The following is a 23,411-nucleotide window of genomic DNA, read 5'->3' as shown; positions in this document are numbered from 1 at the left end:
AATTTCTGTTACTGTGCCTTGTAACCTTAAACTTTAGTATTAGTCAATTAGCAACACTGTTTGTATTTTACTGTTTGTAAGAATTGGAATTTCATGCTTTCAATCTGCAACCTTTTGTGACTAACACAGTACTTAACTATGCAATGGAGAAAAATTATGTTTATTGTCTCATAAAAGTAGTTTTTTTTCGTTAATACTTAAAGAGTTTACAATTTTAATTTTAAAATGTCCACTTCATTAGAGTAGACTAACCTACTAACATAACACTAGAAACCAAATTACATTACACTACACTAAAGCTACTAAGATAGAACCTACATTAACCTAAGCTTTCTTAAGCACAACTTACAACCCTACCATCATCAAAACACAACAACTGACAACACCCACAACAACACAGCCAAACCCACCATTGTTCTGCATCCCTTGCTTAGAGTATCTCTTCCTATCACCACTAAGAGCTTTGCACTTCAGTTTGAGGTTCTCATTCTCAGTGAGCAATTACCTTCTTTGGCCACTAAGATCCTCAACTTCTCTTTGCAATGAGCTTAACTCACCCTTTATCAGTTTTTTTGTCAAGGATCAATTGGTTGATCACTTCCCTTTGCCAATCAACCCCATCTTCTTCATCAAGCCACTCAAAACTCTTGCAGCCCCTTGTTTCTGTTTTGGAATCATAAAACTTGCATGTCAAGAACTTCCTAACTAGATTCTCTCTAGTCTATGAGGTTAGCCTAGCCATGGGAATGCCACAGTCACATTTCTTGTATTTTGAGGGTGAACACTTAACCAAAGCCATAATTCCCTATAAATACACAAAATTAAGAAATCATTACAACACTACATACTTTGATAACCCAGCAACACTTTTAATTTCATAATTATCATAGCCCACCAAAAACCCCCAATTGAAAATTACACTCAAGAACCCTAATTTCTTGCATTTTTTATTTACTACAAATTAAGCCACTGCAATTCGGTTTTAGACAAAACAACATTCCTATGTACTAATTACTTAAGTAAATGAGAATATAATTGTAGATTACTTACCTAAATTGTTCGATTAAACCTAAGTACTAACCTTTATCGCTTCGTAATTCTTTGGTATAAAACTCACCAATCACTAATTAACCACACTCACTGATTTCGCTTTTAATTTTTTGAAGGAATTTGTGTTTCAATTTGATGAATTTGTGTATTAATTTCTTCCAAATGATAGCAGACAAATTCCAAGCAAAGCAAAGAATGTTAAATCGTATTTAATGGGAAGAATAAGGATGTATCCTTTGGAGTGCACCCCACTTAACAAAAACAGTAACAGAGTTACTCAAGTGGTAGTTATTTTCACAGTTAGTGTTTTTTAGTAGTAGTAATATAAAATAAAAATTTAAGGGGTAGCAAATGTGAGTTAGGGTGATTTGCCTGGTAGTAAATGTGAAATTTTGCTTATAATTACCAATTTACAACCCGCCATTTTGATTGGAATGAAAGGAAGAAAGAACATCAGCTTTCCCTCTATATCTTTCAAGGCTGCTGGATCCTAACTAGATGGGAAAATAAATTAAGGAGGAGAGAGGAGGGTAGAAGGTAGTTGGCGGAGTTAATTAGATGTGAATAGTGAAAAAGTGGGCCCTAGTTTCGTTTTAATTGAATGGAAAACGTTACTGGACAGTGCTACTCAAACGTTTCAAAACTTGTGGGTAGTTCTAAACAAATAAAAAAAGGGGTAGTTATTCACTAATAACCCTATTTTTAATAGACAAAATTTTACTTTTACATCTCATCCATGCTTAATCACACAGTTTTTTTTCCAATGAATATAATTTTTTTTCATTGTATATATCATCTCATTCGTCAAATATTTGGATTAAATTTTTTAAGGTTATTTTTTAGTTAAAATTACATATAATATTACAATCTTTGGCCGATTCTTTTTTAATAATACAACCTTTGGGTTATTCCTTAATATTATAACCTTTGGGAGGTTTTCATTTTTAATAGGAAAAAATCGGTTGATAACCTGTTGAATAGGTTATCCATGACATGTGCCATTGTTTATTGGTTTGGTCAACTTAATTTGATTTTTTTAAAAAATACATAAAATAATAAAAGTTACTTTTATTATTATGATTAACATAAAAATTTAACAAAAAAAAGAAAGAAAAAGAAAAAACCCACCACCCCTGCCACCATCTGCCACCATTCCCTCCCCCCCCCCCCCCTTAATCAGCTCACCTCTCCGACTCCCCTTACATAGCTCCCCTCTCCAACCATCGTAGCCCCCATCTCCCCTCTCCCCGACCACCATAGCTTCCATCTCGCCTCTCCCCAGCCATCCAATTAAAATCGCAACCAACCTTCACCTTCCGAACCACCGCAGCCACAAATCCACCCCTACCCGACCACCGTAGCCCCAAAACCACCCCTCTCCTATTTTCCGGCCCCATAAACTATATTCCCAACCTAAAACCACCAAATCTCCATTTAACCCAAAAAAAACTTAAAACCCAAGACAGCGGGCTCTAGGTTAAACGGGTTTATGGTGGAGGATTTGGTTTATGGTGCGAGAATGGGTGGGTTTTTGGGGTCGACCGACGACAGGGGAGGCTGATCGCCGGCAGGCTGCCGATAGGGTGCGGCGGGGGCTGTCGGTGGTTATTTTGTAAAAGATATTTTATTTGTTAAAAATAAGATAATTAAAAACTTAATTAGAATTTAATTTTTTTTTGAAAGAAATTAGAATTTAATTAAAGGTTAAACAATTTTATCAAAAAAATATCAAAAAATATTTAAACCAATTACATGCCAGCACGTGTCATGGGGAACCTGTTTAACAAGATACAAGTTTTTTTGCCTTTAGAAATGGCACCCCCTCCCCAAAGTTTGTAATATTAAGGTACAATCCAAGGGTTGTATTATTAAAAAAGAACCGACCAAAGTTGTATTATTATTTATAATTTTTCCTATTTTATAAAATAATTTAAATCCTAAATAACTATTCATAAGGTTTTTATTTTTCTATATTTTTATAACATACATGCCACATAAAATTAAACTCTCAAACATCATTTGTTAATTTTTCTTTTTATTCTAAAATAAAATGTAACTTTTTTTACAATTCACATTTTTTTTTGACAAAGGATTAATTTGCATATATTGAAATAGTTCACGATAAAACAATAAAAACTAGGCCTATTAAGACCTTTACAACAAAAGCCACGAGCAATACTTGTTCTTTTGAACGCTCGAAAACAAGACAACTTAAAAGAAACTGCTTTCATAGTTATCCCCTGAGTGTTGGAACCACTGTGTACCGCCTTGATTCTAGCGAGTAGAAGCCTACATTACATGCTATTCCCGGTGTCCTTTTTCCACAAAAGGAGAAGCTTGTGTAATTGACTAGAAACTCTTTGTAACTTGTGCATGTGGAGCTTGAAAAACAAAACCAAAGGAAGAAACAAAAGGAAGGTAATATCACGGTAACCAGTAACTTGATTTCTCTCTTTTAAAGGAAAGAAATACATGATTCGTAGGATACTTATGAACCCACAATAATATTAGAGCAGCGTACATACTTGAAAATTTGAATGTAATGAGTACAAAAACCATAACAGACTTGAAAAAACTTAAAGAAGTCCAATTATAAAAATAAGAGCCAACTAACGACGAAGCTAAACACCAAACCTTCCGGTCGAACACTCAGAAACCTAACAGATAAAGAGCCATTTACAAATGAATTTCATCCAACTTTGTATTTAAGGCAAACCCACTGCCATGAAAGTGTAAGCCAAAACTGACTACAATAAGGAGACCCACTTTTTTAAGTCCAAGACATGAAACAAAGGCAAGGGGCAAGACATACATTCCTCCAAACACCCAAAACCTAAAGTCTAACCCAAAACTACTTCCCCTAACCTCTTCAAGATTGGAAAATCCCACCATGGCCTTCTAATTGGAAACCAAATAGGGACACATAACAAGGAGAAAAACAATCCAACAAAACCAAAAGGGAAGACATCCAACCAAGGAGTAGAAACTTAAACTAAAAACAAACATACTAACTTCAAAAAAGAAGAACTAAAGAGAATGAAGACTTATTGAGCCAAAAACAGAGCACCAAAAATCAAAGAAGAAACCAAAATAGAGAAATTCAAAATTGGTCCTAAATCTATGAAACCCTAACCCTAACTTCACCAATTACCGTCGCGATTCCCTTTTTTTCTGCAATCCCCAGACGATGGCGTTAGAGTTAGCCCAAGACCCTTAAATCGTCAATTTTGTCCCCTGAACACACGGATCTGTAACCAATTCAAGATCCTTCTTCTATGCGAAATAATTCCAGGTGGAACAAGGCTTCCTCGTCTCCTTAACTAGCGGAAAACCAACATAAACAATCTAAACTTCTGGTGAGAAGAGGGTAGCACCAAACGGAGGTCAAAGCTCTTCGTGGAGCTTGTTTTCGCTTCAACTTCACCACACGAACAAGAGCTTTAAAAAACTAGAAAAAAAAGGAAGGAGAACAGACCACGATGCCGGAACTCTCGTGAGTTCCAGGTTTCAGGGGCTGTTTTTGAGGAGAGAGAATAGAGGATTTTTAGAGCTGAGAGATTTTTTTTATTAAAATATTAATTCATAGTGGTTTTACCTAGCATATAAAATCATCTCAAATCTTATTCGTTAATTTTCCATGTGGCGATTGATTTTTTTTATTCTAAAATAAAATGTGAATCTTTTATTTCATTAGTTGGTAACTTGATATAATGCATTTATTTATGTGCCTGTATCATGCATTTTTAAAAAACTTTATCTATTGATCTCTATTAAAAAAATAAAAAATAAAAAAAATCCTATTCTACTTTTTTATACAAAAATCTGGGAAATAAAGATTTTTTTTAAAAAAATTAAATTAATAGTTTCTACATTATATTTATCGAATATGTGGATAAAGTCTTTAATAGCAAAAGATAAATTTCCTTTTTTTTTTTAAATAATTTGAATTTTCAATCAATTGCTATTTGTATCATTTGATGAGTTGCATACTTATTTCCACCCCTTGCTAAATTAACATTTATGACAGACTTGATCACCATTCATCGCATTCAAGAATTTCAAGATGTTGAACTTATAAAAATACGTTTATTTGCCTACAAAATTTGTATGCTTATTTGTATGAGACATTAGATGGGTTTATATAGCGTAGGGAATATTTCAAGCATCCCAGACCTGTGCCCCACTGTGATCATACATTTAAGCATGATGGCGTCCAAAGGGAAGGAAGCTAGAGTAAAAGAGTCACCAACAAATTTTAGGAACTTGTGAACCGTTCACAGGCTGAAAGCTACACCCCTTCACGATCCATGAGATCACTAACTCCATAGAGGTTCGGAACCATGACGGGATATTCGGGGATGAAGGTACAAATCCAACCTAAAAGAGATTGAACCTGCCCTAAAAAATAGGGCTTTACTTTGTTCTTCTCATATTCATGTGCGCTTTCTGACTAACATACAGTCAATATATTAATACTAAACATGTTTAATATATATTGGTTGATTAACAAATCTATCATTGCTGATCACTTGAATTAAAATCATATTAGCCTAAATAAAATTATTAATTATCTTATTAAGCGTGATTTCAAGTACAAATTCCCTTTAAATCTGCAAGAGGGAGTGTGATCAAGCAATAACAATAATAATAAGCAACATAAAAATAATATTAACACAACAAATAATCTTCAATATATCAATCTCATTAAAGCATAATAATGTTAGCAAGATCCTAAGCATAATACTAACATGATTAAAAACAAATCCTAGCATGTCACTAAACAATAAAAATCAAAGGTATAGCCCTAACATGATAGAAGAAATATGAAGCAACCTAAACATGATACTATTAAATATTAAAAGGCATCCTAATATAGTACTAGGAATGAAAATAATCTAAGCATGTTTTCTATATCAAAAGAATAATGAAGTAATCAAATTACTTAATTCGATCCCTCGTACCTTTTTCTATCAAAACAATACACACGTTAGTAACTGCAAAAGAAATATTAAATCAAACAATCAAAATAATATTGATTGAAATTAGATTTGGGACGAAAACCTCATAAATCATCAACCTTTCACATCTAGGGTGAAGGCAACTTTGAGCTTGGCTAGGTGTGTCGAAATCTCATGAAGAAGGAAGGGAGTTTTTGAAAAGGCTAGGCTTAGAAAATCAAGAGAGAGAGAATAAGCTTTTAGCTTAGAGAGAGAGAGAAAACAATAGATAATTGTTGGCGATTTGAAAACGGGGAATATAGACCCTATTTATAGAGAAAAACGACCTTAAACGATAGAAAAGAATCAGAATTTCAATCGGAGTAAAACTGATTCTATCGCAAAACGACATAGATGTCGCACAACGACAAGCCTGTTCCGATGCGATAAGACTGTTTTTTGCAAATTTTGTTTTTATCATAACTTTTGGTCTAGAAGTCGAAAAAGTCATATAATACGTCGTTGGAAAGCTCTTGAAATATACTTTCCAATCCAATTAAAATCAGATTAAAATCTTTTGGAGAATAAAAGATATGGCCGAAATAATGGAAGGGTGTTAGTTTTGGAAAGAGTTTCGTATTTTTTTCATATCTTTTTCGTTATAATTTGGAATTAATATTATAATATATTATTGGAAAGATAATTTCAAGGGACTTCCAACCATATAAGATTTGGATAAAAATTATGAGGCACAAAAATAATATATGATTGTCTTTGAACGTCTTACATTTCGAATAAAATTAGGACTTTCAAAAAGAGGAGTTTTAGGGCCTGTTCTTATTGACTGAACTAAGATGAACTGAACTCAACTGAACTGAGCTGAACGGAACTGAACTGAACTGAGCTGAACTAAACTGAACTGAACTGAATTAAACTGAAATGAATATTTTATAAGAGGAGGAAATTAAGAGCTGAACTAAACTGAACTGAACTGAGTTGAACTGAACTGAACTGAACTGAACTGAACTGAAATGAACTGAGCTGAACTGAACTGAACTGTATTTCAACGTAAGAGAATAGGCCCTTAGTCAAATTTAAACTCTTTAATCTTATCTTTTCAAAAAGGATAATTAAGATCTTTTTGAAACTTATATAAGCTTATAATTTTTCCTAATTGGTTTAGAAATATATTAACATTAATGGACCCTCCACATGATCATTGGGTCGCACAAAAAACACGTTTTAGGCCTATTTTAGTATTTTGACCACAACTTCCTCGTTAAAACTCGAAATTGGGCTTGTAATATATCGTTAGAAAGGTCTTTTCCACCCCATACATATACACAATCATTATACACAGATTATGGACCAAAATAAACTGATTTGGTTGTTTTTATAAAAAAAAGACACGAAATGAATGATTTTAGTTTTAAAGGCACGAAATGAATAATTTTGGCTTAAAACATTTAAAGAAAGTTTAGAAAAATGAAAATTCATGAGACCCTTCAACATTTCGCCTTGATCGATATTCAATGACGCGAAAGATACTCATCATTGGGTTTATTTTTTGGGGAGACATAATTTGGTGTCTACATATAGGATAGAAAAAAATATTGAATTTAAAGTGTTGATATAATTTTATAATTAAATATGATAAACTTTAATCTGATAATCAGTTAATGTAGTATTTAATATTTTAATGGGATAAATTATAAATGGTAATTGGGGAAAATTTGTCAGGAAAGACGGTAACACCCCCAAAATTCGAGTCTTTTAAAACAATAAGAGTAACCTTTTTAACTTTCAAAAAACCCAACCATCGATCCTTGGGAGTATTACAACTACACATATTTTTCGTTGAAAATAAATGCAAAGTAAAATAAAAATATAATTTAATAAACTAAGTGGTCTAAGTGGTGGCAAAAATAAAATACTCATTACATCCAAACTGTAAAACATTTCAAAAGAAGTAATTGGAAGGAAAATAAATAAGTTCGGAAATAAACTAAATCTTCATAGCTACGTGGTTATTCTATCGTCTCCTCACACGTAACTATGTACCCTCTTACCAACTTGCAAAATAAATCAGAAACAAGAAAAAAGAAATAAACTCTCAAAATCAAATAAACTGAGTAATCCCAACTCTATCCCTTAAAATAATAATTATTTTACAAAAACATTTTATACATAATACAGTAACATAGACATTATAATACTAAACCAATATCAAATTGTCACATAACACTTTATTGCTTTGATTAAGAAAGGGAAAGAGAATGCCAGTAAGTCGTGGCTAGTCCTCGTCACCACCTACTTTATAGAGGGTCGAGCGTAACCTCAAATAGCCATAAAATAAAACTAAATGTCCCTAGTGTGCACACCCCTCACTAATACCCATTGATTGGAGGAAGACTAAATATCAATATACGTTAATTTAAACCAACTAGTAGCAACCATAACTACTACTCGGAAACTTGTGCTTTACCCTTTTGAGTTTTATTTCCCTTATTAACTTTAATTTCATTGTACGTTGTAGTATATTAAATTGTCCGATTACATTGTACAAAAATTTTTGCACAAATCAATTTAATCTCACGTGACAATTTTCCAATTTCAGTATTATTAGAACATAGTCATTCTACATGACATAATTGTTTTGGGTGTTTTTGTCCCTCGGGAGAGTTACAGCTCAGAGACTGATCCGACTGCGCCTGTACCTGCAAAACGACGGATACTCCGGGTGGTAGGAGCTCCGCCTCCGACAATCAAGCTAGTCAGCGTAGGGGAATGAAAAAGGTGCGGGAAGTAAATATGATCTTCTCAGATTCTGAGATCAGGTCTTTTCTCTGATGTAAGAGAATGTAGGGTAGGTGTAATAAATGATTGAATGTGTCCCAAAAATGAGGGATATCTACCTATTTATAGGGTCGTTGGGAAAAGGGCCTTCTCTTAGGTCACTTGACCTAGATTTGGTGGGCTGCACCGTTTTGCAGCGTTCTTGGGAACTGGGCCTTGAAGGCCGCAATTCTAGAAGGTATCTGAGGCTGACACGTGTCAGTTGGCAATTGAATTAGCTTCTAAGCTATACCCCTAAGGTAGTTGAATTTCTAAGGTGTATTCATGCTTTTTCAAGTTTCTAAGCCATGCCCTTAAACTTCTTATCAATACTAAAATGTACCCTTATTAGTTATTTAAAAGTTAATTGAGAGTGTGATTTCGCGGCTTTAGTTTTTGTTATTCGGGTTGTTGTGGTTAAAATTTCTTTCTCGTATCATTTCCTTACCTTTTATCATCTTTTTATTAAATTTATAGTTAACTATAGGTGACGTGGAAGTCCCAAGGAGGGTACCATTCATTAATGGTAGTGAGTTGAGGGGCACAACTTAGAAATTTGAAAAAGCATGGGTACACCTTAGAAACTCAACTACCTTAGGGGCATAGCTTAGAAAAACCCATATTTTTTTTTGAAAATACTTATACTATTACACAAAATATAGAAAGCTAGTTTTGAAAATATGATTCCCTAATATCATACGGTAACACAATCATCATACTTAATTACACAAGCATAATTGGCACACAATAAATCAAAACAATTTCCTAATGGGATTTTAAAGATGATTGACATTAAAAATTACATTGATCGTGCGTAAATATCAAGGTAATTAAACTCTGAAATGTTCACCTAATAGCCTCCGTCTACAAATAAACAGATAATAAAACTAAGTCAATCTGACTTGTATAGCTAATAGCCTAATTAATACAAAGTTAGTAGTAGGAAGAGGGAAAAAGAGAGAATTCCTATAAGTTAACAATGGGGAGAAAAATAAAATTTGAAAGAATAATCTAGTGGCCCACTATATATCCACATTACTTTCTCCTCCTGGTGTGCAAATTCCCACGTACCAAACCCCAAAGTTTCTTCCATTAAAATATGTTTCAATGGTGTCTATGTTTTTAACAGAAGGAAAACAACCCATTTTCTCAATGAAGTTCCAGTTTGTCAATTACAACAAGAGACAAGTTTAAAGAAATTGAGTGGGTAAACAAGAAATCATGGAAAGGTTTAATCAGTGTTTTGAATTGGCCAAATTCAATTCACTAGAAGGGAATTACAGTAAGAACCATTGCTTACTAATAAAATATCGGTCGGGATGACGACTTGGGTAAAATTGAAAGATATGGATATTGTATCAGCTTTAGGATTTAGGTGATTTTTGTTGGGATCGTGATGACAACGATAGAGGAGGATGATGAATATGTTTAGGAAATTTTTTAAATTACCACCCAAAAATGTAATCATTTTTGAACTAACCACCCATTTAATTTTTTATTTTAATTACCACCTCTTAAATTAAATAAATGCTCAGATTACCGCCCATTTCGAAAATCCGGTGGATTTTCCATCTGTGGGCCCCACCTAATGCTTATCTTGACCATTTTAACTGATTTTTCTATTTAAAAACGCTCTCCTTACTTCAATTCACATTTTTCTCTTTGAAATTTGGTAGAATTTGGTGAAGGAAATGTGAATTAAAGTATAGAGAGCGTTTTTAAAGAGAAAAATCGGGGAAAAAAGCAGTCAAAAGGGTCAAAATAAGTGTTAGGTGGGGCTTACAGACGGAAAATCCATCGAATTTTTAAAATGGGTGATAATCTAAGCATTTATTTAATTTAAGGGGTAATAATTTAAAATTAAAAATTAAATGGATGATTAGATTGAAAATGGTTATATTTTTTGGTGGTAATTTAAAAATTAACCATCTATTTATAAATCAGTCTTGACGGTATGTATCACTCTAGAAGATTTATAAGATGAGCTAATTCAAGTTTATCACTACGAGAAACAAATCTTCTTTATCTAGGGGTGACGTTATTTTCTTTGGTAAAGTAAGGGCAATTACACATAAGTAGTTTGGCCAGATGTTAACTACTGAGTTGTTTATCGTTAACTTCGAATTTTGTTGACCGTGTACTTGTAGTCGTACCTCTCCTCAATAAATTTCTCTGTCCTCTCTCTCTCCTCATTTAAACTCTCTCTCTCCTAAGAAAATTGTTCCTCTCTCTCCTCCAGAAGTATCACCATTATCACCATTGGAGTACTTGAGAAGTAGTTAAATTACTAAAGGACATGAGTCGATCTTTGCACCTATAAGAACTTAAACCTGGGTAATCCACCATTGGAGCGAATTGGAGATTTCTAATAGCTTATTGCGGCTCATTACTAGTATGGTTTTTAATGTTAAGTTTTTATTTAAATGTCATTTGATTGTGATTGGGAAATCTAGTTAGGATTTCAGAATTAATGCTATTATTTGATTGAATCAATTGTTTGCAATATCAGGACTTCTAGTTAGGGTTTCCAAATTAATGTTATTATTTGATTGAATCAATTTGCTTGCAATATCGGGAGTTCTAGTGAGGGTTTCCGAATTAATGTTATTATTTGATTGAATTAACTGTTTGCAATATCGGGACTTCTAGTTAGGGTATCCGAATAAATGTCATTAGTTGTCGCTCATTGAATCAATTGTTTGCAATATCAGTGTCGTTCTATCGCACTTTAAATTAATTATCAGAACTCGTTATTGTGTTTATTTCATGCGAATATCAGCTAAATTGTCAGTTTGGTGTTCTTATTGTCTTAAGTATTTGTTAATTTTTGATTTGTGTAGTGGTAGTGGGGAATGAGTTGTTCTATGCTAATATTAGACTGTTAAGTGGCCGGATTAGAGGTGTTGAAGGTGATATATTTATTTTATGAAAATACGTAGGTATATGTGTTGTTGTCCCTCCTAAATTACACCAATGGAAATCGCACATTTAAAAGAAGATTGCTCCTGTGTTGATCTTGAGTTGGTATATATCTCTATTCCTTTTTTGATTTTGAATTAGCTAAATTAATCAGTTAATTGATTTACTTATCAATGTTTACCTGATGTTCTAGGAACTTGGTCGGTTTACCAAACGGAAAAGGCATATTCATCAGGTTTTGTATATATGCACCCAGTAAGTATGTTACAGTTGGAAATTATAGTATACTTTAAATCTAATCGTGTGTGAAAAGGATGGCAGTGTGAGGTGTGGGAAGCTTGGACCACTACATCCAGAGATGTTTAAGGTTACCTGTGCTTTAATAGATTGGTCTTCTGCTTACGTTGTCTACTTTAGTGAATTATATTCACTTCAACTTGTTCATAGGAGAACTTCCTTACTGTTAAAGGGGCATTAAAAGGAAGGGGGGAAGTTTTGAAATATTTTGCTTGTGGTAGCTCTAAGGTTTGTTTGCTACTCTGCTAATGTATGCACCATATCCTTTTTGGTCAATTGGGCTGTAATATACCACCCATTTGATGATGTACATGCACCCAACTTGACATGCCATATAGATTCATTTGGTATAATTTGTCAAAAGTTTGATGGAAGACGTTGGAGATGGGTAAATTAAATGGGAATTGGTGGTTTAATGCATCTTGACTCGTCAGATATGCAATTACCCAGGCAATTGGCATATTGGGTGTTGACTCGTGTTGATCCTTTTAATAAAATTCTTATATCTCTAGATGGTAAGGAGTTTAGTTTATCTCCTAATCAAGTGTATTGGGTGTTGGGAATTCTTAATTATGGGAAGGAAGTCCCTACCAAGAAGAATATGACATCAAAATTAAAAGACAAGGTTGAAGCAATATTGAGTAAGTATGGGTAGTCGTGGGAAACTAGGTGTAATGGTTATGAGGGTAAGGTTTATACTAGTAAGGGAATATCTGTGAATTCTTGGCTTATGGAAAGTCTGGAGGGTGAGTGGACGGAGGGTGAGGAAGTTGAATTCAAGACTATGTTTCTATTGATGTCCCTCCACATGGTATTATGTCCAACCCAATCACCTAGACTTTAAGCCGATCTTGTTCCTGCACTAACATGTGCATAAGATAGCATGGATTATGATTGATGTGGGTTGGTGGTTTCGAAGTTATTAGGTATTGTATCATCGTTTGCGCGTAATTTTAATGCTAATGGTTATGATGGAGGATCTAGAAGCTGTTTGTTATTTATTGTGGTAAGATATTCAATAGCATAATTTGCCATATTGTTTGATTTGTATTGTGTATTAGTTGTCTTAAGATGTGAACAGGTTATGTACTTGGACATGCACAATATAGTGCCGCTACGAAGAGGTGTTTTTCCTAGGATTAATGTCTGGAATATGCAGGAAATTGGCTTAGTTGTAAGGCTTGATCGTCACTCCGCTGATGGTGACTTTGGTAAAATGGGGGTGAGTCTAGTACTGGACGATGTTGTTATTAGTTTTTTTAAGCAAGTATTCTCTTTCTTAACAAAGGTGAACAAATTTCAGATGATTGATGTTGATATGGAGAGAGTCATCCCAAGGAGGCTTGGGATAGCAATGGTCCGAGTTTGATTCAAGTTTGCAATAAAATACTCTTATACTCAATTCAGAAGTAAGAGTAGTCAGGAATACATGTGACTGTTATTGTTTTTTAATGTACAGCCTAACGAGGAGATTCCATTCATATTCAAACCTCCTAAGGTAAGGAGGATTAGATGTGCGACAAATCCCTGTTTTGTCCGGAATCCGCTACCTGCGGAATCAATCCTTTATATGGAGGTTAGCATGTTTAATAGTAATAAGGATTCATGTTCTGCTGATATGAATTTGTTTATATTATTGTGTGTTTGTGTTGTACTTAAGGATGGCAATGGGTCGGATATGTACTGGATCCGATTGGATCCAGATCCAAATATGTTTTTGCCCCCTGGATCCATATCCGATCTGGATCCGTCGGGTATGGAAAAGGAAGATCCATATCCATATCCGTTGGAACCTACGGATACGGATCCAAAACAGATCTTGCACATTGTACCTATTTTTTAAGCAAAAAAATTAGTTTTTAATTAAAACAATGGTTCAACTTTCAAACTCTAATAATACAAGACAACTTATACAAATCTCAATATTCCTCTAATACAATACAAACAAGTACAACCAATTTGTGAAATATGATGAGCATCCAAAATCCATTTCTCAAGAAGCCTTTGGGCCAACTACCAAGAGGGCTGAAAAAATGAAAAATCAAACAGTGAGCATCCAAAATCCAAAACATGCAATTACTGAAAAAATGAACAGTGAGCAACAACCATATAAATCCACTCATTAGGATAATATACTAACAAATTAATTATAAAGCATGACAAAAATAGCTTTAATAAAACAAACATAAAGTATAGAATTTAAGGATTAATAAAACTACATACCACAAATCATCGCACTGTAAGTTACTTAAGGACTTGCGGTCGTCGGAGAGGATGGGTCGGATTGTTGGACTCACGATCGCCGGAGAGGGCTGTTGGAGTCACTTGCGGAGTTGCTACGGTGGAGTTGTTGCGGTGGAGCCATTTGGGAGAGACAAAGAGAGATGAGAGAGAGTTAGAGAGGTGTGTGTGATTTTAGGGTTTGGGGGTTTGGTAGAGTTAAGAGTCAGAAAGACATCAACTCATGTGGGGTGTGGGATGGGCTTGTATTTTAAAAATAATTTTAGCTTTTAAAAAACGGGTAAACGAATCCGGATATGGGTATTTGAGTCAGACCCATAACCAGATCCGTTTTTATAGGATAGGATTCGTATCCGACCCGGATCCGTCGGGTCCAATTTTACAATATCCATATCCGTGAAAACGGATATGGATCCACGGATCCGGGTCGGATACAGATCCATTGTCATCCCTAGTTGTACTCATATTCTATGTACTGGTGGACAGACGGGTGAAAGGATATGCAATGTTCAACAAGAAGAGGAAACCAATTGTGACGACTTAGTTGTATGGTAGCTTGCGCTACTCGAATTTTCGTAGTTAAATGAGTCCATTCTTTGTACAAATACCATTAAGAATTTATCATTGTAACATTACCATGGGAATAATAACAATTACGAGATACGGGATTGAATGTAATAATACCAATTAATGTCATGTTGTTGATCCCTAACAGGTACATGAGGTGTTCCCTAACATGTACACACAATGAGCTTCCTAATAGAAGCATGACAACATGTTAAAGAGTGAAGCTTGGACTGCGAAGATGATAGCAAGTTCCAGAGGAACTTGGTCTGCGTTTTAGAAGTGGAACGTTGCCCCAAGATCTAGAATACATCAAGACTACAAGATTCCAGAACAAGAGTTTTAGAGAAACAAAATGAAGATAGAGAAATCAAAGCATATCGCTCTAGGATTTATGTAAGTATGTTGGACATAAAAGTCAGTCTGGAATAAGTCTATAAAAGCAAGGTGAACTCCTGATAGTTAATGAAAATAGAGTTATTGACTTGTTAGGAACTCAAAGACCGTCAGAGTTTCAAAACCTAATAGGAACTTAAGTCTGCAAGTCTTTAAAGGTCGGTTTTTAATGATATAATTATTTACCTAATACATGCATATCTTTTAGGGATTTGATTTTCCAGAATAAAGATATTTATTTTCTAATAAATCCCTTTTTAAAAAAGATAAGTTATTTTTGGAAAGTATTTTCAGCAAAAATAAGTTTTGAATAAAATCTGATTTTATGATAAGTATATCTTTGGAAAAAGATAAGCTAGTATATTTGGAAAATATAAGTTTGGAATAAAATTCAATTTTATGATAAGTATATCTTTGGAAAATAATAAGCTAGTATATCTGGAAAATAGAAGTTTGAAATAAAATCTTATTTTATGGTAAATATATATATTCTTAACAAAAAGATATATTTTTAGAAAAAAACATATCTTTTAAACATATCTTTTGATAAAACTTATCTTTTACGAAATGAAATATTTAATTAGGCGTACTATAAATATGCTTATATATATTCATTCAAAGTTGAGGCTGACGAAGTGCAGTGGTCGTGCTTAATGGTTTAATCCTTCAGCACGAAGCTAAGTCAAACCTCCACGTCAAAGTTTCATTCAGGGTTTTGTTTCAGTTCGTCTAGTAAGTTCCAGAGAGATCTTAAGTGTCCATCATATTAGTTGTATCTCTTCATTCATTGATATGTATGTAAAGTTATTCTTTGAGATCTTGTAAAGGGAAAAAGGGTTTTTAGTGTTTTATGTATTGGGGTGTGAAAGTTCATGAGATTCTCGTTATTATAATTGTAAGAGTGCAAAGTGTGAGCTTCTAGGGTGAAGATGAGTGAACTTTTATTGAGAGGCCGAGTGAATGGTACTATAGGAGCATTGAGTAGAAATCTAAGTCCGGGATTTAGGTTGGGTAGGATAGGGTCCTATCGAGTAGCAAGTTCAATCAAGAACTTGTGAGAAAGGTGCAGTTGTAATAGGTTTTAACTAGGAGTGTTTGGCCTATTATAGTGGATTGGTTTGTTTTAAAATCCCTTGGAGGGTCGAGGTTTTATTTACAGTTAGGTCCTGGATGGTTTCCTCGTAAAATCTGATTTGCATTGTCTAACTTCCTAACAGCAATAAGTTTTATATTCCGCGAAAAGTAGGCACTAGGAAAATACTACAATTCACCCCCTTGTAGTATATCATCCATATAACACGTACAAAAAATATTAACTACTTTTTTTTTCATTGTCAAAGATCCAACCTTTATGGCTACTAGTCGCCCTCTAGCGGGCTACGCGCGCGATAATTCTGCGTTTTTTTGCTTTGGTTGTTCTAGGGAATATTTCAAGCATTACCCCAAAGTTGAACCCCACTGTGATCATACACTAAAGTACGGTGGCGTCCAAAGGGAAGGAAGCTAGAGCAAAAGAGTCGCCAACAAGTTTTAGGAACTTGTAAACCGTTCACAGGGTGAAGGTTACACACCTTAACGATCCAGGAGATCGTTAACTCCAATAGGTCTGGAACCAAGACTGGAAGTTCGGGGATGAAGGTTGTAGACACCCATTTGTGTTTCCCCAAAACCAAACCCAGTGATGAGTACCCCTTTCACGTTGAATCATAATCGAATGAAGTGAGAGTGTAGAAAGTTTAGTGTTGCGGATAGTTTTAATTTCTTTTCTCTTCTCTCTGTTTTTAAAAACCTATTTTAAGAAAATAGCCAATCCAGTTTGATTCGTCCATGATATGGGTCCAATAATAGTGTAGTTGGATAGGGTTTGAATAGACCTTTCCAACGATATATTATAAGCCCAATTCCGATGAATATTGAGGAAGTTATGGCCAAATTACTGAACTGGGCCCGGTTTTAGCCTCATATGCGGCCCAATGATCTATAGTAGAGCGTGATATAGATTTATCAATTAGGAATGATTTTTGTCTTCTAGATTCTTCTAGAAGGTTCTTTTCATTCCTAATTCAATTAGCATTGATAAATTGACTTTTGTTGACTTTTTAAAGTTTTAATCAGAACATAAGAATGTTTTTGAGGAAAATACGATTTTATCCTCCTGTACGGCAATTTCTATCTGATTTTAGAAAACGCGTCAATAATTAAGTTAGCGCCAAACGCCAGCATTAGTGCCTGACGCTAAGCTTGGCGTCTGGCGCTAGCGTTAGCGCCTGGCGCTAATGTCAGCGTCTGGCGCTAATTTCGTTTTACGCGTCAGAACTCTGTTTTGATTTTTTTATCTTTTTGGCTGGTTTTCTCTATAAATAGCTTCCTAAAAACTCCGTTTTCATTCAACAGTTTTCATCAATTTTCACCAACTCTCATCAAGAATTCTTGATTCTCTCTCTCTTTCTAAGCCTAGCCTTTTACAAACACAATTCCTCATATATTAGCACTAGAAACACCTAGCCAAATTTGAAGTTGCCTTCGCCCTAAACGTGAAAGATATTAATTTCTAAGGGTTTGGTCCCAAATCTCTCTTTCAATTATTTAATTTAATTGTTTTGATTTTAATATTTTCCTTGAAGTTACTAACGCGTGTATTATGTTATTAGAAAGAGATACGAAGCATCCAAGTAAGTACTTTAATGGTTTAATTGATATTATGATATAGAAATCATGCTTAGATTGTTATTTTGATCTTCCTAGTATCATGTCTAGGGTAACTTTAATATCAAGTATGATTAAAAGTATGATGCCTTTTATGTTTTTCCTAATATTTATGATTGTTAGTATCATGTTAAGGTTAAAGCTCTGATTTTTTGATGCTTAGTGACATGTTAGGGTTTGTTATTAATCTTGTTAGTATCATGCCTAGGATCCTGATGTTATTATGCTTTAACATTATTATGATTATTATTATTATAATTATTTTTATTATTATTATTATTATTATTATTATGTTGCTTGATTATGTTATTGCTTGATCACAACTTTTATGCATGTTAAAGGGAATTTGTACTTGTAATCATGCTTAATAAGATAATTAATAATCTTATTTAGGGTTAATTTGATTATTACTCAAGTGATCGCCAATAATAGTTTTATTTGTGCATTAATACTCAACAAACATAGATAAACAGATTTAGGGTAATCATATTGATTGCATGTTAGTCAGAAAGCGCACATGAATACGATCAGAATAAAGTAGAGGCCTATTATTAGGGCAGGTTCAATCTCTTTTAGGTTGGATTTGTACCTTCATCCCCGAACTACCAGTCATGGTTCCAGACCTATTGGAGTTAACGATATCCTGGATCGTTAAGGCGTGTAACCTTCACCCTGTGAACGGTTTACAAGTTTCTAAAACTTGTTGGCGACTCTTTTGCTCTAGCTTCCATCCCTTTGGACGCCACCATGCTTAAGTGTATGATCAAATTGGGGTTCAAGCTAGGGGTAATGCTTGAAATATTCCCTATAGTTTTTGGCGACTCCGCTGGGGAGGATTTCTATTTTAATTCCTGAAATTTATTTCGGCAATGATTTAGAATGAGTAGATGAGACTCGAAACGTTCTAAGTATTTCATGTGCGTAATTTTGATTAACATTATTGTCATATGCATAAAAAAAGATTTCATTGGAAAGACCATCCGTAATGAGTTAAAACATAGGATTTTACACGTAGGAAATTTGAGGAATATCTTTCACAACTGGGAGCGAAATAAAACTGCGCGAAGCTGGAAAATTTTATCGAGCACAAAAAGCTGCTGAGGCATGTAGGAATTAGCGTCAGCGAACATAAGTTAGCGCCAGTATTTTGACTTTAGCCAAAAGTTGGCGCCAATCTCTGTTTGCTGGCGCCAAATTCTTCCAATACCGAGCCAGAAATATGCGTTCTAATTTCGACCAGTTTTTAGCATTGTTTGCTCGATCCTACTTCCTGATTGAGTTTTTTCTCACTTTTCTGAAACTCATATGTGTTTTACATATGGACATAACCCCCTGGGAATTCATGCTCCATCTACCTGATTGAACGCTCTGAGCAACAAAGGGTACATCCGAGAATGTTGAATTCACCAAACCATGGAAGCGAGTTTTCTAAACTCGCGGTGTCCCATCCACTCGCGCCAACCCTTCACGGTTAGGCTTCCGTGTAGTGCATCCGGACAATTGACCATGGACTCTCTATTGACTAACCCATATCCCGAACTTTAGAGAACTAGAGCCATGGTTAGGTTGCAATTTCATTGCATCATATTGTGCCTGCTTGACTATTTCTGCATTATTTGTTGTGCATATGGTATATGTTTTTCTTAACCGTTTTTTTGACTTGTGCTAAAATTAAATAAATTAATGACTAAAAGAACTTTGCCTAATTAATTAATTAATTTGAGTAAATAAAGTCTAATATTTTAACCATAATTGACCTAGTACGACTTTAGGCATACCCCTATTGATTAATAATACCGAAAACAGTTTCAGATCGAAGCTCCAGCAATGGCGCCAAAGTCTGAACTGTAGCGCCACTCTGTGGAGTGTGGCGTCTGGCGACAGTTCTGTCGTCTGGCGCTACACTACAAAGAGAGGCGCCAGTCTTGTCGTTTTAACGATAGTTCGGATTATTGATCGAGTCATCACCTTGTGTCTAATTAAACAGTTTCTAATCAATTATGTTAATTATACCTTGTTAAGTCATTAATTAAGTCTAGTCACATGGTCTAGCCACATGGTCATGACACGAGTCTTAACATGTCACCTACACTCACTCGTCTTATCACACACTTTGAGTATATATCACCATGACCATGTCTTAGGTTCATGCATGAGTCGGTTTTTTCCGTTCATTTGAGTTGGGGGTACATTCTATTCCTAATTTTCCACATCTCTCCATCCACATGCTTTCTCCATAGCACCACCCTCATTTTTCTACCTTCTTCTATCCATTGCATGTTGAATAAAGTTTGAATCAAATAATTAACAATGAATATCCCCAAATTCCTTTTCCACAGTACTTGGTCGAGGAGAGAAGGGCGATTAATCAAGGATAACCTCTTTATTCAAGTCTTACTTTTTGATAAACCGATTCGCCAAAAGAGGAAGGCTAAAAAGATAATGGCAACTCAAGAGGAAGTTAATGAACTTAGGAGTCAATTGACTGACGTGACTGAGGTGTTAAAGGCTTTAACCCTCAAAATTGATGACCCTGTGAAGCAACAACAAATGAACCTCATGCAAGAAAGCTTGAGCAAGCTATCTAGTGACTATAAATTTCAGGACATTAGTTCACAAGGGGTCTTGGTGGATAAAGAACTTCTTCCGCATAAGTTCAATGCCAACGACATCCCGAAATTCAAGGCAACTGACAACCCTTATTTTCATTAAAGAGCTTTTGAAACAATAATGAGTGTTAAGGGTATTGATAAGAAAGTGTTTCCCTCTATATTTTCTCTATCTCTTGAAACCGTTTGCCAACAATGGTTCTTCTCCCTTGACAAAGAGAAAACCTCTACTTGGGAGTCAATAGCTAGTGAACGCTTTCACTGATAGGTACAAGTGCAATATTCAAGTTGAAACCGATTATAGACAACTTGAGATGCTAAGACAAAAAAAGAGTGAAGGCTTTACTTCTTTCTTTAATAAATGGAGGGAAACTTCCACTAAGATGATTGAGGTGCCCACTGAAAAAGAATCTGTGAGGATGTTTATCAAGAATCTCCAAGAGAAGTATTCAAAGCATTTGAAATATCAACACAATCTGAATACTTTCAAGGCCGTTCATGATATCGGAATTGAAATCGAAGATGACCTCGCAAAACAAAAAGCTACTAACAATAGTAACCACAGTGGTTGGAAAGGAAAGAAAAACGACAATCCTTCTTCTTCCGAAAACGCCCACTCTAGTAATAATGTTAGTACCTTTGACCATAATGGTGTCTTAGCCATGGACAATCAAGGATCTAAAAGGAAACCCAAGAGAGAGTTCTCACCCATTGGAATGACCTACGATGCTGCTTTCGACCGTCTCTACGATCGAGGATTAATCAAACCTATTGGCCCTACCGAGGATCCAACTCCAGTAAATCGATCTTCGAGATGGAGTCCCAACTCCTATTGCAAGTACCATCGAGGACGCGGTCATACTACTGATGAATGCTACAGGTTTCAAAATCTCATTCAAGATCTCATAGAAGCAAACAAGATCTCATTGCCTCTAGCTAGCGAGAAGACTGGGTGATGATGAAGCAAACAACACAATACAAGAGGCGAGCTTCAACGACAAGATTTCATGACCTCTTCTTTTTCCTTTTTATTTACCCTTTCCCCAATAAGTCTAGCATAGGCACCTTTTTATTCCCCTTAGATTAATTTTGTAGATTCATTCTTTTTCCTTTAATAAAATGAGCATTTATCACTACAAAAAAAATGAGAATAGGCAACACTTAAGATTGCAACACTTACAGAAATGATACTCTTAGTAATCTAAAACAACAATATTTATTTGTTACCTTGAACTAAAGTAACATATAAAAAAGTGTTGCTGTAGAATATATAAGGCTACAGTCGCTTAAAGTGTTACCTTTTTCTAGTCTAAGACAACAAACATAATAATTGTTGCATGAAAAGATAACAATAACAAAACTATTGCTTGAAAATGTAACATTAATATCTATGTTGCCATCTACGGCAACATTTATATTAAAAAGATAACATAATTTAAGATATTGCTTTTATGGCGAGTGTGTGTAAATGTGTGATATATATATATATATATATATATATATATATATATTGGTGGAGTTGGTGGTGAAGTCACCTTGTGACTTTGAGGTCACAAGTTCGAGCCCTACAACCTACTAAATGCTTGGGAGTGGCAACATTTAGAAACATTTTTGAATTGTCTCCTTAGATGGCAACATTTTTCATTTGTTTTCTTTGTAAAAGTGTTGCCTTATGTATTATTTTACCTTGGTTTTTAAAATTGTTGCCTTTGAATAAAAATGTGTTGCCTTATGAATAGACAACGGGGGCATATACTACGCCTCATATGTGTTGCCTTAGCTACAAGGCAACACTTTTGTTATATTAGGCAATGATTTTTCACTGTTACCTTTGCTTTATTTTGTTGTAGTGTATTTTTTTACATATGATCATTGCATTGCACAAAAAAAAAAAATATAAAATCATTGTCGAACTAAGCACAAGGTATACCAATGATTTGAGGCACCCCTTGTAGCCACATCATATTTCCTTTCACCCTTCTAATTTACAATCCTTATCTTCATAAACCACTTTGAGCCTCGTCTACCGATAGACCTGTCATTTTTCAACCTATATCTACCTAACCTTGGGATGGGATAGTGTGCAACTTATGCAGTTTTCAATATCATAAAAAGCTTGAGTGACTTCAAAAGATAAAAATAGCAAAAATAGAAAAATAAATAAATAAAAGTGTACAAAAGGACAAGTGTTCCAATGTCTTTGATATGAACACGTCTCAGATTGCGTCTCTCATCGAGTGCTCGGTACCGTGCCTGAGAAACATGAATTCCAAGTGAGTGATAGACCGCATGATCGGATTGCCCACACTTATAAAAATGAAATAAATGCTAAAGCAAAAGAAAAATCTAAAAAAGAGTAGAAAAACTCAAGCATAAAAAATATAAAGATTCAAAAGCAAGGTTGCACACCTTGAGGGCTTATCTAGGGTGTTAAGCCTTTATCCCCTTCTTTTCTAACCTTTATCCTAACCACGTTACAACCCTTAAAAAGACCTTTTTGAGGTATACACACAATTGTGCGAGGTTCGGCTAGAGCTACGTTCGGCCTGATTCCTAACGGATACATAGGCAACCTCACATCGAGGTGTGGCCGTAATAAACATGCATTCACATTCACATTCACATTCACACATCATGGTCACATCAAGGGATCTCCTATTCTCATCACTATTCACTTAGAGCTAGACTTGGGGGGCTTGAACCTTACATCATTAGCCTACCTAGCATAAAGAGTCACCACCATTTGACTCTTTTCAATATCTTTCCACACACTTAGCCCTTGCGGCCTAACTTTAGTATCACTTTCACACACCGCATAGATACATGACCAAATATACTTTCCCTTAGGAACACTTTA

General features: G+C 34.7%; 1 protein-coding gene across 4 annotated transcripts; it reads left to right on the top strand.

Annotated features, from left to right (window-relative positions):
* The first annotated feature begins 10,928 nt into the window (after window positions 1–10,928).
* Window positions 10,929–15,467, top strand: LOC110732033. 4 transcript variants are annotated; one of them, XM_021911947.1, is made up of 7 exons: window positions 10,932–11,214; window positions 11,762–11,846; window positions 11,935–11,976; window positions 13,198–13,260; window positions 13,342–13,395; window positions 13,498–13,614; window positions 14,995–15,467. In XM_021911947.1, exons 2-7 carry the CDS (start codon window positions 11,796–11,798, stop codon window positions 15,028–15,030), a joined length of 363 nt encoding a protein of 120 aa, XP_021767639.1. In that variant the 5' UTR covers window positions 10,932–11,214; window positions 11,762–11,795; the 3' UTR covers window positions 15,031–15,467. The 4 variants fall into 4 exon arrangements, with proteins under 4 accessions (XP_021767636.1, XP_021767638.1, XP_021767639.1 ...); XM_021911944.1 differs by lacking the exon at window positions 14,995–15,467 and having other exon boundaries at window positions 10,929–11,214; window positions 13,498–14,268; XM_021911946.1 differs by lacking the exon at window positions 14,995–15,467 and having other exon boundaries at window positions 10,930–11,214; window positions 11,935–11,996; window positions 13,498–14,268.
* The last annotated feature ends 7,944 nt before the right edge of the window (window positions 15,468–23,411 follow it).

The sequence above is a fragment of the Chenopodium quinoa genome, unplaced genomic scaffold (genome assembly GCF_001683475.1).
Source record: "Chenopodium quinoa cultivar QQ74 unplaced genomic scaffold, ASM168347v1, whole genome shotgun sequence".
In the NCBI taxonomy this organism is placed as follows: domain Eukaryota; kingdom Viridiplantae; phylum Streptophyta; class Magnoliopsida; order Caryophyllales; family Amaranthaceae; genus Chenopodium; species Chenopodium quinoa.
The sequence above is the reverse complement of the archived record's forward strand: the minus strand, read 5'-3'. Positions and strand labels throughout refer to the sequence as shown.

What these genes read in the sequence shown, in the direction of transcription:
- LOC110732033 (XM_021911944.1), top strand. Translation starts at nt 11,796, where the DNA reads ATGGAAATCGCACATTTAAAAGAAGATTGCTCCTGTGTTGATCTTGAG. An exon ending in GGAAAAGGCATATTCATCAG is followed by an intron (nt 11,977 to 13,197) that starts GTTTTGTATATA and finishes TGGAATATGCAG; the next exon opens with GAAATTGGCTTAGTTGTAAG. An exon ending in GGAGGCTTGGGATAGCAATG is followed by an intron (nt 13,396 to 13,497) that starts GTCCGAGTTTGA and finishes TTTAATGTACAG; the next exon opens with CCTAACGAGGAGATTCCATT.